The 14,926-nt window shown below is 32.7% G+C and overlaps 1 protein-coding gene across 8 annotated transcripts in view; it reads right to left on the bottom strand.

Annotated features, from left to right (window-relative positions):
* Positions 1-14,926, bottom strand: part of LOC126851017 (transient receptor potential-gamma protein) — an 81,014-nt gene that overhangs the window by 13,972 nt on the left and 52,116 nt on the right. For all 8 annotated transcript variants that reach the window (XM_050594549.1, XM_050594551.1, XM_050594548.1 and 5 more), the window contains 5 exons: positions 11,443-11,732; positions 5,890-6,020; positions 4,097-4,331; positions 3,021-3,169; positions 1,593-1,788 (listed from right to left, as the gene is read on the bottom strand). In XM_050594549.1, the coding sequence (XP_050450506.1) occupies positions 1,593-1,788; positions 3,021-3,169; positions 4,097-4,331; positions 5,890-6,020; positions 11,443-11,732 (1,001 nt within the window). The remainder of the gene's footprint in view (positions 1-1,592; positions 1,789-3,020; positions 3,170-4,096; positions 4,332-5,889; positions 6,021-11,442; positions 11,733-14,926) is intronic.

Genomic DNA, 14,926 nt, shown 5'->3' with positions numbered 1-14,926 from the left:
ATTTAGTTATTTATATTTTTAGTTATTTATATTTAGGAGTTTTTATTTAGGTATATTTTTTTTCTGGGGGTTATATATGTGTATATATATTTATTTATAAAATATAAAACATATTATTAAAATAAATATTAGGGAATTAATAATAAGAATAGGTATAAAAAATTAAAGACTTAATATGATTTAGGGTAATTAAAAAAGTAAAATTTAGTTTTACATTAAAATTATATATAAATAAATATATTTAATTATATAATATATTTTATAATTTTATATCTCTCAATATTTTTTAGTGATAGGCAAGAAGAAAAAAAAATATTTTATTATGCATAAATATTACGTAAAAGATTAAAATATCAGATCAAATTGGTATGTCTTAAAGATAAATAAAAACTTACGAATAAAGTTATCTTTTTTCGAAAACAAGAAAAAAGATAAGGATAAAGAAAAATTGAATGAGAAAGGGATTGAGAAGGATTGCTAAGCAATTTATCAAATCCTACTCATTTTGTTCTTCTCAAAGTCGTCTTCATCGAGCTGTTTCCCACGATTGACACTTGAAAGATAGGGAAAGATACAACAACGGGGAACAAAAAGGCGGAACCTTCAAGAAAAAAAGTGAGTGGAATAAAGAACAAAGAGATACGAGACAAATGATGACGTTGAAAAGGTTTAAGAAGGGTCAAGGGAGAAAAGGGAATTGTTGACGGGGCTGAAGAAGAAAACAAAGGGCGTGATAAGAAAACTATAAAATCGCTCGATAGTACCGCGTTACTGCTTCGGTCGCTGCTAGGAAGCGCAATTTAATGCGCATATAAATCAAAAGTTGCTTGAGTGCGGCGAACAGTTAAACTTTAGCCACTTAAGTGCAGAGAGGGATAAAAAAGGACAGAGGCTAACGTAGAGCTTGAGAAACGCGCTTCACCTAAGCTCGAGGAACGACGGGGAAAACACGCCGTACATCTACATGACCGCTAAATTAAGGAAAGCACGTATTAATTGCCGTACCGAAGTACCTTACCACGAGATAAATTTGTTCCGTCAAATGAGATACTGTACTGCGCAAGAGAGAAACTTCGTCGAGAAGGAAACAGTGACTTTCATTTTAATTCGCATGAAAAGCAAAAACGAATCGTTTAAAGAGAATGATACACATTATATTTATAGTCATTGTACGATATTTATAACATTACGCACAATATATAGTTATGATACGCAATTTTAAATTGCGTTAAAAATTTTAGATTTATGTCTGTAGCTTCTTCCTATATCTAAGATGATTTATTGTTTTCATATTTTACATATTCGCGTATTGTCTTTGTGTAATTTGTCATATCATATTGGAAAAATAGAAAAAAAGTTTTTCAAAATTTTTTATGTTTTACAAGTTTGTTGCACTCTGAAAAATCGTGAACATTTCGCAAAAGTTGTTCTTTTGCGAAAGAGTCATAGCGGATAACATTTATCAAGTGACATTTATTTTATTTGAAGTATTCCATAAAGCTGAAACTTTTATTTGCATCTATTGCAACGATCTAATATGACAAACTATGTTATTTGAAAAAAAACAATTGTAGGGAACTTCCATTCTTTACCTGATACTCTGTCTTGAATTCGTGCTCCAAAAACGAAAGCCGTCGAAGTTCCCAAGAGAGCTCAAAGGCAGTCAGGATAGGATCCTTAGATGATAGTGCTATCAAGGAAGGCGATGCCAATGCCCGATAAGCATTTATTCGGCTTCTCGAATGCCTGAGGGAATCCTCCATTCTCGATGTCACGCATTCGTCGCATCTAGCATAAATAACAAATGGCAACGACAAACCGAAGTGAAAACATCTCGGTAGAGATCACCTGGTGTGAGCGCTTCTCGAATATTTCCCAAGGTGACCGCGTGTCTCATGACGTTATATCATCTTTTAGGAAAACTGTGGTCTCTTTTATCAACATCTCGACCGTTACGCGAGGAGAAATCTAATTTGAATCGAGAAAAAGTTGGTTACTAATCTAGAACTTTTTATTACGAAACGTTTTATTTTTTATGTACGAAACGAATACGCCAAACAATTTTAAATAATATTTTTCGCATAAATTTCGAACGCAGAGAAGTGCAATTTTCGAATAAAAACTGTACTGTAAATAAAGAACGTGAAATATATTCTGTTTTTATCTAAAAAAATGGTATTTTTTAAAACTTGTGTATATGAAAAATATTGTTGTTCATTCTTTACGTATTTAAAATTTTATTCCATCTCTTTTCTATATACGAATATCATTTATTTTTAGAATATTATTATACTCTAAATATAAATACATAGAGTATTTTTATACTCTAAATATAAATACATGATATTTTTTTCGTGTAATATACAATAATATGATAAAAAGTTTATCTTCTGCTTATGTGTAGGTACATCAGTAAAGAATTCGGATTTTCTATGGTTCCAGTGCAAGATACGAGACAAAGGGTTTATGAGCTTAATATAATGTAATGCTATTACATAGATTAAATTTTCTCTTGGAAAGTATCAATGGTAGTAACGTGGCGCTCATGTACGCTTAGCCTAATTTAATTAGCTTTCGTCGCGTTGGTACAAAGGGATAAGGCGGTAAACCGGTCGGGAGTATTAATTATTCCCAAAAAGAGCGTCCTTACTTAGATCAATCAGACGGTATATTAAAACAGAAAGAGTATTTCATGTTCATTTCATTTTGAAAAATTCATTTTCTTTCTTTTTTTTTAATATAACATATAAGTATATATTACATAATTATATTCAAATTTTTAATATCTACGTCAATTATATTTATCAATATCAATTATATATATTTTCGTTCTCTCTTTATTAGAATTATTTTCTATTTTATTATATGTAAATGTTTTTTTCAAAATTCTATAAAAAAAATATTTTTTTTATAATTTATATTTGAGCAATAATTTTCTTTGTACTGTGAATTGCGTTCAATTCCATATATATATAGTTCTTACTTTTAAAAGTGGTCAATAAAGTTTTGAAGTATCTTACCCACAGCGAACATCATGTGGCATCGGCAGAGTGGATCCACGATCTAGAAGGATCTTTATGATTTCGTAGTTGTCCCTATGGGCCGATAAGATCAGCGGTGTAATGTCGGGCGTAAACGTGGCTGTATCAGGAGGTAATGCCTCCCAACTCTAAAGAAATTAAACAAGTAATTACTTTCATAAAAGCTCGACAGTTTCTTTCTTTACGCGAGTACAATTTTCATTTAGTTTCATTGATTCTATAATGTAAATGATTATTTACAAACTATTTTTTTGCAGTTATCCCTGTTTGTCAAATGTAATAGATGTTTGAATTAATTTCTTTTTAGCGAGATAAAATAACATGAGTCATCGTAATAATTCTCTATCTTGACAGGGAAGTAATAAAGTAATACGACTAAATGGGGAGACATTTTGTGTGTCAGGCAGATAATTGACAAATAATCTCTCATGATGCGAAGTAGCACTGCTATTGTATCAGTAGTAATCGGCTTAACCAGTCATCGCCACGGCCGATAGACTTTTCTTCACGGGAAACCAATTCTCCACCATATAATGAATTCATTCAACGCTTTCGAATATCATTTCATCGAGAAGTTCTGTCTAAGCTGATTTCTTATTAAAGCCGATTAAAGTTTTATTCAAAGTTTCTTCTATTTTTTCCCTTTTGCAATTCGTTTCCCCAAATTACTTGTTTCTTTCTTTGCTTTTCCGAACAGCTTTTCAGTTGTCTGACGGAACCGTCTTTATGGTCGAGAGAAAAACCAATTGGAATAAAGTACAAAAAAAATCGCTAATAGAATAACCGAAACGTGTAATCAATTTACGATTTAATTAATTTTTAGATTCTACACATTTCATTTATGTATACGACATTTATATTAAAAAATGCATTGGAAGCGACACAACTTTATTATTCAAGTCAAGTTGAATCATAAATTGTAACAAGAAACAAGAAAGAGCAATATATAAAAAATAATTTTTAAACTAAAATTTAAAAAAACCTATTAAAATAAATTATGATTTTCTATTAAGATATAACATTCATGTCTAAATAACAAGCATTTTAAGACTTACGTGTGGCTCGCCGTTCCTATGAAGGCTTTCTTCATGCTCCAAAAGGACCTCCACTGCTTCGACGAATTCTTCGGAGATAGCGTGGAGAAGTGCATCCTTGGTATCGACCTTGTGCTCTATTAAAAGCTCCACCATCTCCAGATTTTCATTATCGATCGCCATGAGCAGGGCCGATCGCCCGAGAGGATCCACGCAGTTGATGTTAATGTCGGCATCGTGGGCTTTTTGGAGCATTCTATAATGACAGGAGAGTATTCGGAAGATTGATAAATTGTCGTTAGAAATTTGTAGACACACATACTTCTACACACAAGAATTCCAAAAACTCAATGTTCTTTTTACTGCAACATTTATGCGACCAACTTAAAGATATATTTTTTTTTTTTTTACATTAAAGCGGTTGTCATTCCAATTTTTAACATTGTTTAACTTTACAAATATAATTCAAATTAAAATTTTAACATTTATTTAAAATTATCTGAAAAATTTTGATTTCCTCGATATTTCCGCTAAAAAAATTTATTTCAAATCATTAAAAGAATCTATGATAAAAACAAAAAAAATCCGGTAGTTTAGTCATCCTATATAAATCTAAATAAATTTTCAATTATAATTTTACGGAAATTTAGAAGAATCTATTTTTTCATTTGACTTCTTTCAAATCAAACACATAGATCGTTTACTCAGAATCATGTAGCAATATTAAATGCTAATCTACACACGAGAAATTTCACGTGAGTGAGTTAATCATAAATCATAATCCATAGTTCCAATTATATCAACATGAAGAGAAAATTCCTGACAGTTTCATAATGGTGCAAGCAAACTTCCTTAGAAATTCAAGAGGTTCTTTATCATAACTGATGAAAATTTATTCATATATATCTAAGAATTGTAAAATAGCACGTAGTAATAAAATGTATTTCGCAATTTTAAAGAATAAACTTTCAACTAAAGCTATAAATTAAAATTTATTATAAAATCTAGAAAAAATAAATAAAAATTCTATAGGATTAAATTACAATATAATTATATCTTATAATTGACTACCTATATTTTTATCAAACATGCATGCTAAAATCAAAATAACGTTATAAAAAACTAACTGTAAACTAAGACTTATTGCACTTTAAAGACTGTAAGTAAAATAAAATTTTTTAACGAACATATTTAACATCGCTGAAAAAGTTTATTGCCGTTAGAGTTCGCGCGCGTATTCTTTTTTTTTTTTGTACGCAAAAAGTTTCATTTCCTCGCTATATTTCTGTTCGCACGAGATAAGTCTTTTGCTCAATGCAGTTATCTATTTTTACCGGCACATGCACGTATATATGCACGTGTCCACAATTAAGATAACGAGAATAATAATCGTATGCTTAATCCAGGAAGGGATGGAAAGATACGGATGTTGGAAGAACCGTAAAGCTACACGTGTATACTACTCGCAAGCAAAATTTATCAGCGCAAATATATAAATAAGTTTTCTACATAAACAAATACCTGACATTTCAAAGTAAAAAATTTGTTCTCCCTTTTTTTCTTGTCTAATATATATATATATATATATATATATATATATATATATATATATATGCATACAAAAATATTCTCAAACTGTTAAAAAATAAATAAATATTTATTTAAATAATGTCGCGAGGAATTCCGCAGTGCATCCGCGCATTGACATTGAATGACATGAGCGTTATGAGAGATATATTCATTCTTTATATGATTTTTACAGTATAAAAAGATCAACGGAATTTATAAATGTTTAACCATAAATTTCAACTCGCCTTCTAACGGAAGCCACGTCTCCGCGCTCGACGGCAAGAAGATATTTCTTCTCCTGAAGCGACAGCGTGGCCATTTCCTGATGAGGTCGCACTACGTTCTCTTCCTCCATCATGCCGTGTATACTGTGCCTCTATAAACGTAATAATAACTTAATAATAAATTTTCTCTTACATCAGAATGTACATCTAACAATAAGAATACTTTATGGCATATGAAATAAATACTATATTGGCTATTAACTGGCAGTACATTTATAATCTTGGAAATTAATAACATTCCTTTGAAATATATTAACGGCGTTCCGACGAATTGTTTAATTACTTCGATACAAATGCGGATGTTGCTGAGAAAAATATTCTTCTAAGATATATACGACGTTTTTAAAAATATAATTTTCGTAATAATTATTATCAACGTGAAAGGAGTAAAGAGTCGATCGTATTTTCTCCTCTTATATATCTTTATATAACGTTCCTTTAAAAACTCTCGCCTTTTCGTTTCCAAATGTTTTCACTTTGCTTTATCTAATGCATCCCTATTGTTGCAATTCGTGCATTACGTTACACATATGTATTTCGTCGATTTAGATATCTCTCTCTTATTCTGCTTTCCTCATTATTGTAACGACTATGTGCAATTCAAGCATTCGCTCGCTACGCGATTTCACACGGAAACTGCTTGCAGAATTTAGTCAGGACCAAATGCGTCCGCATGCAAGGATAGTTAACGAGATGAAATGCAGCCGGACTGCAAGATCAATTGCAATCTCTCATGGCTGCATTCGAGGAATGTGTAACATGAACGTAACGTTACACTCTGCCCTGCGTGCTTTACATTTCAATCGGTCGTTTTCTCTTTGATCTACCGATTCCTTGGTAAATCTATATTTTTGTTTAATTATGAATAAATTAAATATTTTTTTCTACTCATTATGTTTTACAATTTTTTTCATATATATATATATATATATATATATATATATATATATATATATATATTATTATTATTATTATTATTTATTAAATTAAGATTCAATCAAATCAAATTAAGATTTTAGACATCAAATTAAGATTTTATTAATATAAAATTTATTTGAACTTAAGCTGGAATTAAATGCAAAATTTTCATTACTTATTTGGATTCCAATATTTAATTCGTCGAAATTAATCTGTTATATTGTTTAATTATTGGATGCGAGATAATATTTTATTGCGATTTAAAGTCTATATTAGAATTATAGATAGTGTAACAGCATAATTTTATTACTAAGCATAAATCAAATTTTCATCGACTGCACAAAATATATTTCGCGCGTATAAAATATTCTATTTCGCGTAAGGATCATAAAATGTGCTTAACAGCTTGTTTTAATTGTCGCTCGTACAATTTTGTCGTACGTACAATGATAATTTTATATTGTCATAAACGACGGTGCATTGAAACAGATATCAAGCCGTGAATTAAGCCGCTGTTTTATTATCGATTATCGAAAGTTATTGAAACACAATTATTGAAACACGCCGCGCATCGATCAGCACACGTACGTTGTGTGCCTTTTCTCTCTGCAATAAATTCTATCATGATATCTGTCATTCGACGATAACATATGTATTATATTCGAAACTCGATCCATAAATGTCGGACACGTGTATGACGTATCGCGGAGACACGAGCGTATAACTTGAGCATAAATCTTGACCCAACGTCTCGGTGTTTCGCATCATCGGATCTTCACCTTGATAGGATCTACTTTTAAGGGATAAAGTAGCGTAGCAGTTATAGCGAAAAGGAATCGCGTGAGCCTTAACAGGCCGTAACGGTATGTGTATGATAGATACGGTGTTTGTCGAGGGTGCGCCAGTTCGACAATTAAGGTGTGCCCTTTGCAAACACTCGTTGTCAGTATCGGCCTTCGCAATATTATATTCTAGTATTTTGAGTATCTCGGAGTATTAGAATATACACTACTTTCCCTTTTTTATATCTGTATCTTTCATCTTCCGCATTTTTTCTATCACTTAGAAATTAATTATAACTAGATTTTGGATTCTTATGATTCAAAATTAAAAATTTATATGTGAGTATGTATTACGATGTAGAAAATTCAAGTTATAATTATTATTATATATAAATGTTATAGATTATATATTATTATATATTATATATTATATAATATTATATAATATATATTACATATTATTATATAATTATATATTTTATATAGCACATAATATATGTTTAAGAGATATAAAAAAATTATGTAATAGAGATTTAATTCTTAATTATAAAATAAATAAAGCGTGATTTTTCATTGAATTTTTTTTTTCAATTTATTAAATTATCTTTCTTCCTACTTTCCATGTCTTCGATAATTTGCGAAGACTTGAGTGGAATGCGTTCTGGTGCGGCCTAAAGGTATCGAATCTGATTGTTCTTAAATCCTTCTTAGATTTCTTTCTAAAGTTCCTTCCTAAAACGTTTTCGCGTTTTATGATACTTTATTGTAAAAATATAAGGGCAAACTCGGAGTATATAAAGTAGAACGAGTTCCGTTTCGCACTTGAATTGTATCGACGACCTCAATCTTGGATATTGATTTTCACTTTACGAAAAGATCCCTCATCACTGATTTCCAAAACCTCTGTTAAGACAATGCGAATTTCGTGAAAAAAGGATTCGCAAGTAAAATTCCTTTTAATTTCGCGAGAAAATTCCCTTTTGCCTTTTTCCCACAAAAAGTTGTTTCCGACACAAGATGATTTTACAAACAGAATTAAGTCCGCAGGTAAGAAGAAAAGCGAGAGCAGAGATAAGCGCAGAAACGCTCACCTACGGCGGCATCTCGCTCAGCCATCGAGGATTAAATGCTTCGCTTTAGTATTCTTGTTGCGCGGAACAACAAAGGATTCTGAGCTTAATGCAAACAGAGGTTTTGGCAAACAGACATCTAACAAGATCTATAAATCCTATATTATTAAAGAATCATTTGGTCTGCAACGTTTATGCTCAAGAAACAATCCAGTGCTATAAATTTTATAATATATAATTAACGAAAAATATTTTATCCAAATAGAAATTTAAATAATAGTTTACATTTTAAACAATTATATAAAAAATCCTATATTTGATATTTTTTATTTTTATTATATTCTGCACAGTTTATAGTTTAACTATTTAAATGCACTGAAATAAATAATTTTTTGTCTCTTTGAGTTCAAGAAATAATTCAATATAAAAATATTTTATTAATAATAATTTGTGGTAATTAATAAAGAATTAGTTAAAGCTTTCACGCTTAATTAGCTACAATTGGAAAAAGTAATTTATATTTTATTTTGATTACGCAAATAAAGATACGCGTCGTTCTATCAATCTATTTTATGCATTAAATTGTGCAGATTTAATGCCTATTTAAATGTCTATATCTACTCTCTCTATATTTGATCTGTATTTCTACTGTGCGCATTTGGCTGTTTCCACATATACTGTCCGCACATATGCAGTCTGTAATCACTGTGTCCGACCAGTCGCTGTCTGTATTTACTGTTCGCACTCCTGACCCACGCACGCGTCGATAAATGTACTATATACGATGACATGCTATATTTCTGCTATCTTCGTTGTACAATAACACGTTGATCTATTACCGAGGTCAAAGGTGTTGTTTATGACTATTTATTGGGTTTTGTGAAAAATAATACTGACAAAATAATCCTAACAAAATACAAAATTTTCAGGAGAAAAGCACAAATATTTTTGAAATTAAAGATACAATTAACTAAAAACTTTAGGAATATATTATGCAAAAGATGCGTTGTATATAAAAATTATTTGATAAACAATTTCTTAACTGTCATAAGTAAGAATTGAAAAGTAATAGCTTTGAATATTTTGTAAATCTCACTCTTATCGAAAATTAATCGTTATTCGAAATTCAAGGAGGGTGGTGGCGAAATTCGGTTACGTAATATACCAGTGAATCCGGTGGCTGCGTTTTTGCTGCGCGAGCTCACTCGAAAACATTTACGAGGCACTAAAAGATGAAAGTATTCCGCTCGCGCTGGAGCTTTTCATCCCCGAATGGATTAAATGCGTGTGTGTAAAAATGCGTGTTACGATGATAGAGCGACAGGGACGTAATCGTACGATGGTCCTGATCCTGAAAGCAGGAAGTCGAAAAAACGGGGGCGTTTTCTCTGTCATTCTCAGCCTTTTAGGAAATCCTATTTGCCGTTTTACGAGACGATAAAAACGAACAGTTCCCTTCAGCTACTCAGCACGAGTGTCCGAGAAAGCGCAGGAATTTTTGTGTCTGGTATTTTATTGCAAATATTTTCGATGCAGGAAACGATATATATTAGTAAGGAAAATCGATTTCTCCAAGTTTGGCACGCCTTCCGGCCTTCTTCACATTTTCCGAGATCAACTTTTACGCTTTACCGTTTATAGAATATCTACTCTCGATTTTCCTCTCCTTTCAACACGCGAGAGAATCGCGAGACAATATTATTAAATATCCATAAAGTCGCAGAGAACGATTTGAAAATTGGACGAAGCTATTTGCAGATCCGTGTCGTGTCTAAATAATGCACATAGTCGCAGATAGAATAAACGAGGATTTCGGCCAAGCACGAGAGGAGTTTAGCCTTATTCGAAGGTTAAATGTCTGAGCCATCGATCAGCCATCGCAAGCTCGACACCCTGATATTATACATTCCTTCCAATCCTCCTCGCTCCTTATGCAAAAATAAACGCGCCCGGTCCATCACGCTGTCGTTTGCACTAAACGTGGTTATCGAAACAGCATTAAGATTTAATCTAACTTGACCCGACCGTCACCAACTGTGGCACCTCTTTTCTTCCTGTCGACGTACAGACGGAAAATCAGGCAGAGAAGAGGCAAATTGCTATCGCGCGGCGAACTTCCGGCAAGATCCAATAAAGGAATCGGGAAAGAGGAACAGTCATTTCTCTTCTCTCCTTTCTTCCCCCTCCCCCCCTCCCGCCATGAACCCCTTCCTCTCGTTCTTGTGATTCGCAAGCCAGCAGACCGCGTACAAATTGGATTGACATCAGAACGTCATTATCGGCTGCCGCTTTTCCTGTTTCTCGCTCGTCAAACTCGAGTTGGAATTTCCGGTGCGCCGCTGAGGAAATTTATGCGAACGGAAACCAAGCTATTTATTTTCAACCCCCGGAGAATTTACGACCCGATAACCTTTTCGATCGCACCATTATCGTTAGAATCGCGATTTAAATTGATGTTGATGCAATTGTTGCATTTTTCGCGCGAATTGATATTTATATATCAAGAAATGAAGTCGCAATAAAAAGAATAATAATAAGTTAAATAAATTAAGATCAGAACAAGTCGCAATGTGCTTAAAGATAGAAAATATTATATGATGATTATATAATCTTGATAATAAAATTATATGATGATTATACGATATAATCTTGATAATAATTTTTGAAATTTTGCGTTATTCTGCGTCAAGATGGATTTATCTTTATCGTTCAACGCGCACATAAACTTTATGTTTGCACGATACCTTGACTTTCTTGTCAATTTCTGGTCGCTCGAGCAGACAGGTTGTCTGTTGTGCGATGTACGGCGGCGGTGGAGGCGCCTCGGGGTCGTAGTTCATGTGTTGTCCGGCGTTTCGTAAGAAACCACCACCGCCGACGCCAGTGATTCGACCCCTCGTTGTGTCAGCCGCCATCCTTAAGGGGAAGCTGTTCATGCCACCTTCGCCTTGACAACCGTCCTCTTCATCAACGACGCCTTCACCAGGGGTAATGCTGCCCCTGGCGAACTGCTCCTCATCTTCGTACGCGCTTTCTGGAAACATAAAAAGTCAGATTGTCATAAAAAGATTTTTGTTGCGTTATCACATATTAAACATCAAAATTTTTAAGTTTTGATTTTATAGTATTTAATTACATAAAATAAATCTCTTTAGACAATTGAGTATTAATCAAGTCCTATATTACAGTGACATGAGTGACATTCTTTTGTAAAAATATATTGTTATTTTTATGAAATGTTAGCACATACTTTCTGTACATACAAGCTACACTAAATTTAAATATTTGCAAGAACATACAAAAATTGGTGCAAATATTATTATATGATCTTAAAGTTTTGAATATGATTTTTACAAACATTTCACATAAATTTCTTTTTTTCAAGCTGATATTCCGTGAATTCAAGATGTCCTATAATCAATGAAAAGTGAACGAAAAATAAAGTAGTGTTGTTTATCGTGAAATCGATTTTTAATAGTAAAAACATATGCAAATATAAGCGAAGAATTTAAAGTTTGAATAAGCCAAAAATAAAGTTATTCTCGAATTAAACTACACATATAAGAATATATGTACTTTAGTATAGATAGAGATCTTAAGATTAAAAAAAAAGAATCTATATATATTTTTTTCGTTCTTGTACAAAAATCGAACGCATCGTCGACCCATGCAAATTCCGGAATGGAAGAACGCAACGATGAACGACGCAACTCTATCTTCGATGAACTATTCGAGAGAATGATGGATCGTAAGACGTACTCTCTTTTATTAGCCCCGGGCAAACGCAAACACGTTAGTTGTAGCCATTTACAGCGGATATACGTCGTCTTCTCGTGCTTCTCAGAGGATGATGCAATCAAGACACATACGCAGTAATGTGGCGATTGCCCAGCATTTTACGTCATCGTGCTCGAAGCGGAAAGTTTAACGAAAGATAATAATCAACTATTATTATAACGTCGGTCAAGTGACGCTCCCTCCGTAAGGACGGACTTTGAAAGTGTATTAGCATCGAAATTATGTCGAGAGATATTGTAAAATGAGATCTACAATGCTCTTCATCGCACATTATTCATATCGGGCTTTCCTCGCGTCAATTATAAATTATATGTAAATTAGATTTGCCAGCTGCATTTCTTGAAATTTCGCGCGGCACGCAAACGTTAACATACCTACAAATCTCGAAAATAGAATATAAACTTTAAAATTAATGTAAATTGAAGAAGACTCTTTCTGATATAAAATCACAAATAAAAGATAGACCAATAAAAATTTGCAACTATACTGTATAATTGCAGTATAACTGCAAATAATCATAGAAAAGTGCAAAAGAAGCGCTAGATGCTTCGGGAAACGAGTAAAAAATTCTTTTAATAACTTAAAAATAAAAAAGAAACCTTTGAGAGTACTTTTTGATTACTACTTTATGGTTTCGAAACCTGGAGATTGCAATAGTATCGAGATAAAACGGTTCATAAAATGATTTATTCATTGTCTCTCGAGCGTCTCGTAAATTCATTTAAAATTGATTTTAATGATGAATTTGCACGCTATACAGTCGCTCGGGGCTAAGCAATCGAAGCTCGTTATCTCGCCGAATCGGTGCGCATCGATTAGTCCGTTGAGAAACAATCCCCGGCGCGCGTTCGCAAAAAATGATCGGCACTATTTATGGAGCATTAAAGTTGCGTGATAGCTCGCTCGTAAAATTCGACCAACTGGGGGCAGTGAAATAAGCTCCCGATGTCATTAAAAAAATGTGACTGGTAGGACGAAAGGTCTTTCATTGCTGCTCAATTCGCAAAAGCGAAATAATTGCACGTCCTCGTAATTCGTAATACGAGCCATCACTTGATTTCTTTAAACGCTACTAATCTCGTTTGTACAAACTCTGCTCTCTTTATAAAAAGGCAATAAACTGTCGCTGTCACACATCCCCGCTTGCGGTCGCGCTATCCCGTTTCATGTGAAACGGGATTATTAAAGACAAATAATTTGCGTAAAGCCGCGAGATCGTATGTTCTGCAAACAGGATAATGGATTTATGCAATTTGCTGACCCGCATCTGAATCAATAGGAACGAGAATGCTCAAACGGAAAGCTATTTACGGTAAAATAAAAAAAAAAAAAAAATGAGAAATCAATTATCCGTGTGTTCCGTTCTACATAAATAGTCACAAATTAAATAAGTAAATAATAGATAACAAAAGAATAATAAAAGAAATATTTCATCAACGTATAACAATCGGATTTTAAACACATAATTGAGGTAAATAGAATTTCATGATAAACATTATAATTTAATATTTTATTTATTGCATTAATGAATAAATTATACTGATAGTGTTAATTAAATTGCTAAAATGTAAGCAACGATATCAATATTAATTCGATTGCAAGCACGTTTTAATGGCTTTAAATTATAATACACGGATAAGAGATGAGGAGAGTAAATGGAGGTATTGATTGCGCTTTAAGTGCAAACGCAGAGACTGTGAGAAACTCGTATTATACAAGACTCAATTCGTCCACAATATCAAAGCTGCACATAGCTGAGTAATCGTTTAAGGAACTCAATTCTGCAAAGGGATAGCATCAAATTATCTGCCTCGTTTCTGGTATTACTAGAGAAAGCACATTACCATTGTTCTCTGCGCGTAACTACGTGTATTAATAACAAACTAAGCTAAAAAACTTCAGTTTCTTATTCCCGATACGATCACACACAGATCAAAGCGCTTACGTTGTTGAAATTCATGATTACGTGCTAAAAATGCATGAGGAAGCACATTAATATTTATGAAAGTTATTATCTGATGAAATCTGAATTGAATTAAACGCGGAGTTTGTGTGTGTGTGTGTGTGTGTGTGTGTGTGTGTACTTGTGAGTGTGTTATGTAGACCACAAAATTGCAAAAATAAATTTTCAAGCTCTAAGTTCGTCATATTTCCTTGTTATATATAATTTACAATCCACGTTGACCTTATAATGGTTATGAACTCCTGACAGTTTGCTATCTAAGCTTCGTGCTGTATTCATCATCAAGACTTCTTAGTTCTAAGTTATTAAGGAGACTTCACGGAAGCTTTGGGGCTTGTGTTTGACATCTTTATCGCTTCTGAATAAGAAATGTGAGTGTATTTATCGAAATAAATAGGAAATGTCGAAGGATATTCAGCGAATATTCTGAAAGTATATATTTGGAGATTATTCTTCAATATCTTTTT

Source organism: Cataglyphis hispanica, chromosome 7 (genome assembly GCF_021464435.1).
Source record: "Cataglyphis hispanica isolate Lineage 1 chromosome 7, ULB_Chis1_1.0, whole genome shotgun sequence".
In the NCBI taxonomy this organism is placed as follows: Eukaryota; Metazoa; Arthropoda; class Insecta; order Hymenoptera; family Formicidae; genus Cataglyphis; species Cataglyphis hispanica.
The sequence above is the reverse complement of the archived record's forward strand: the minus strand, read 5'-3'. Positions and strand labels throughout refer to the sequence as shown.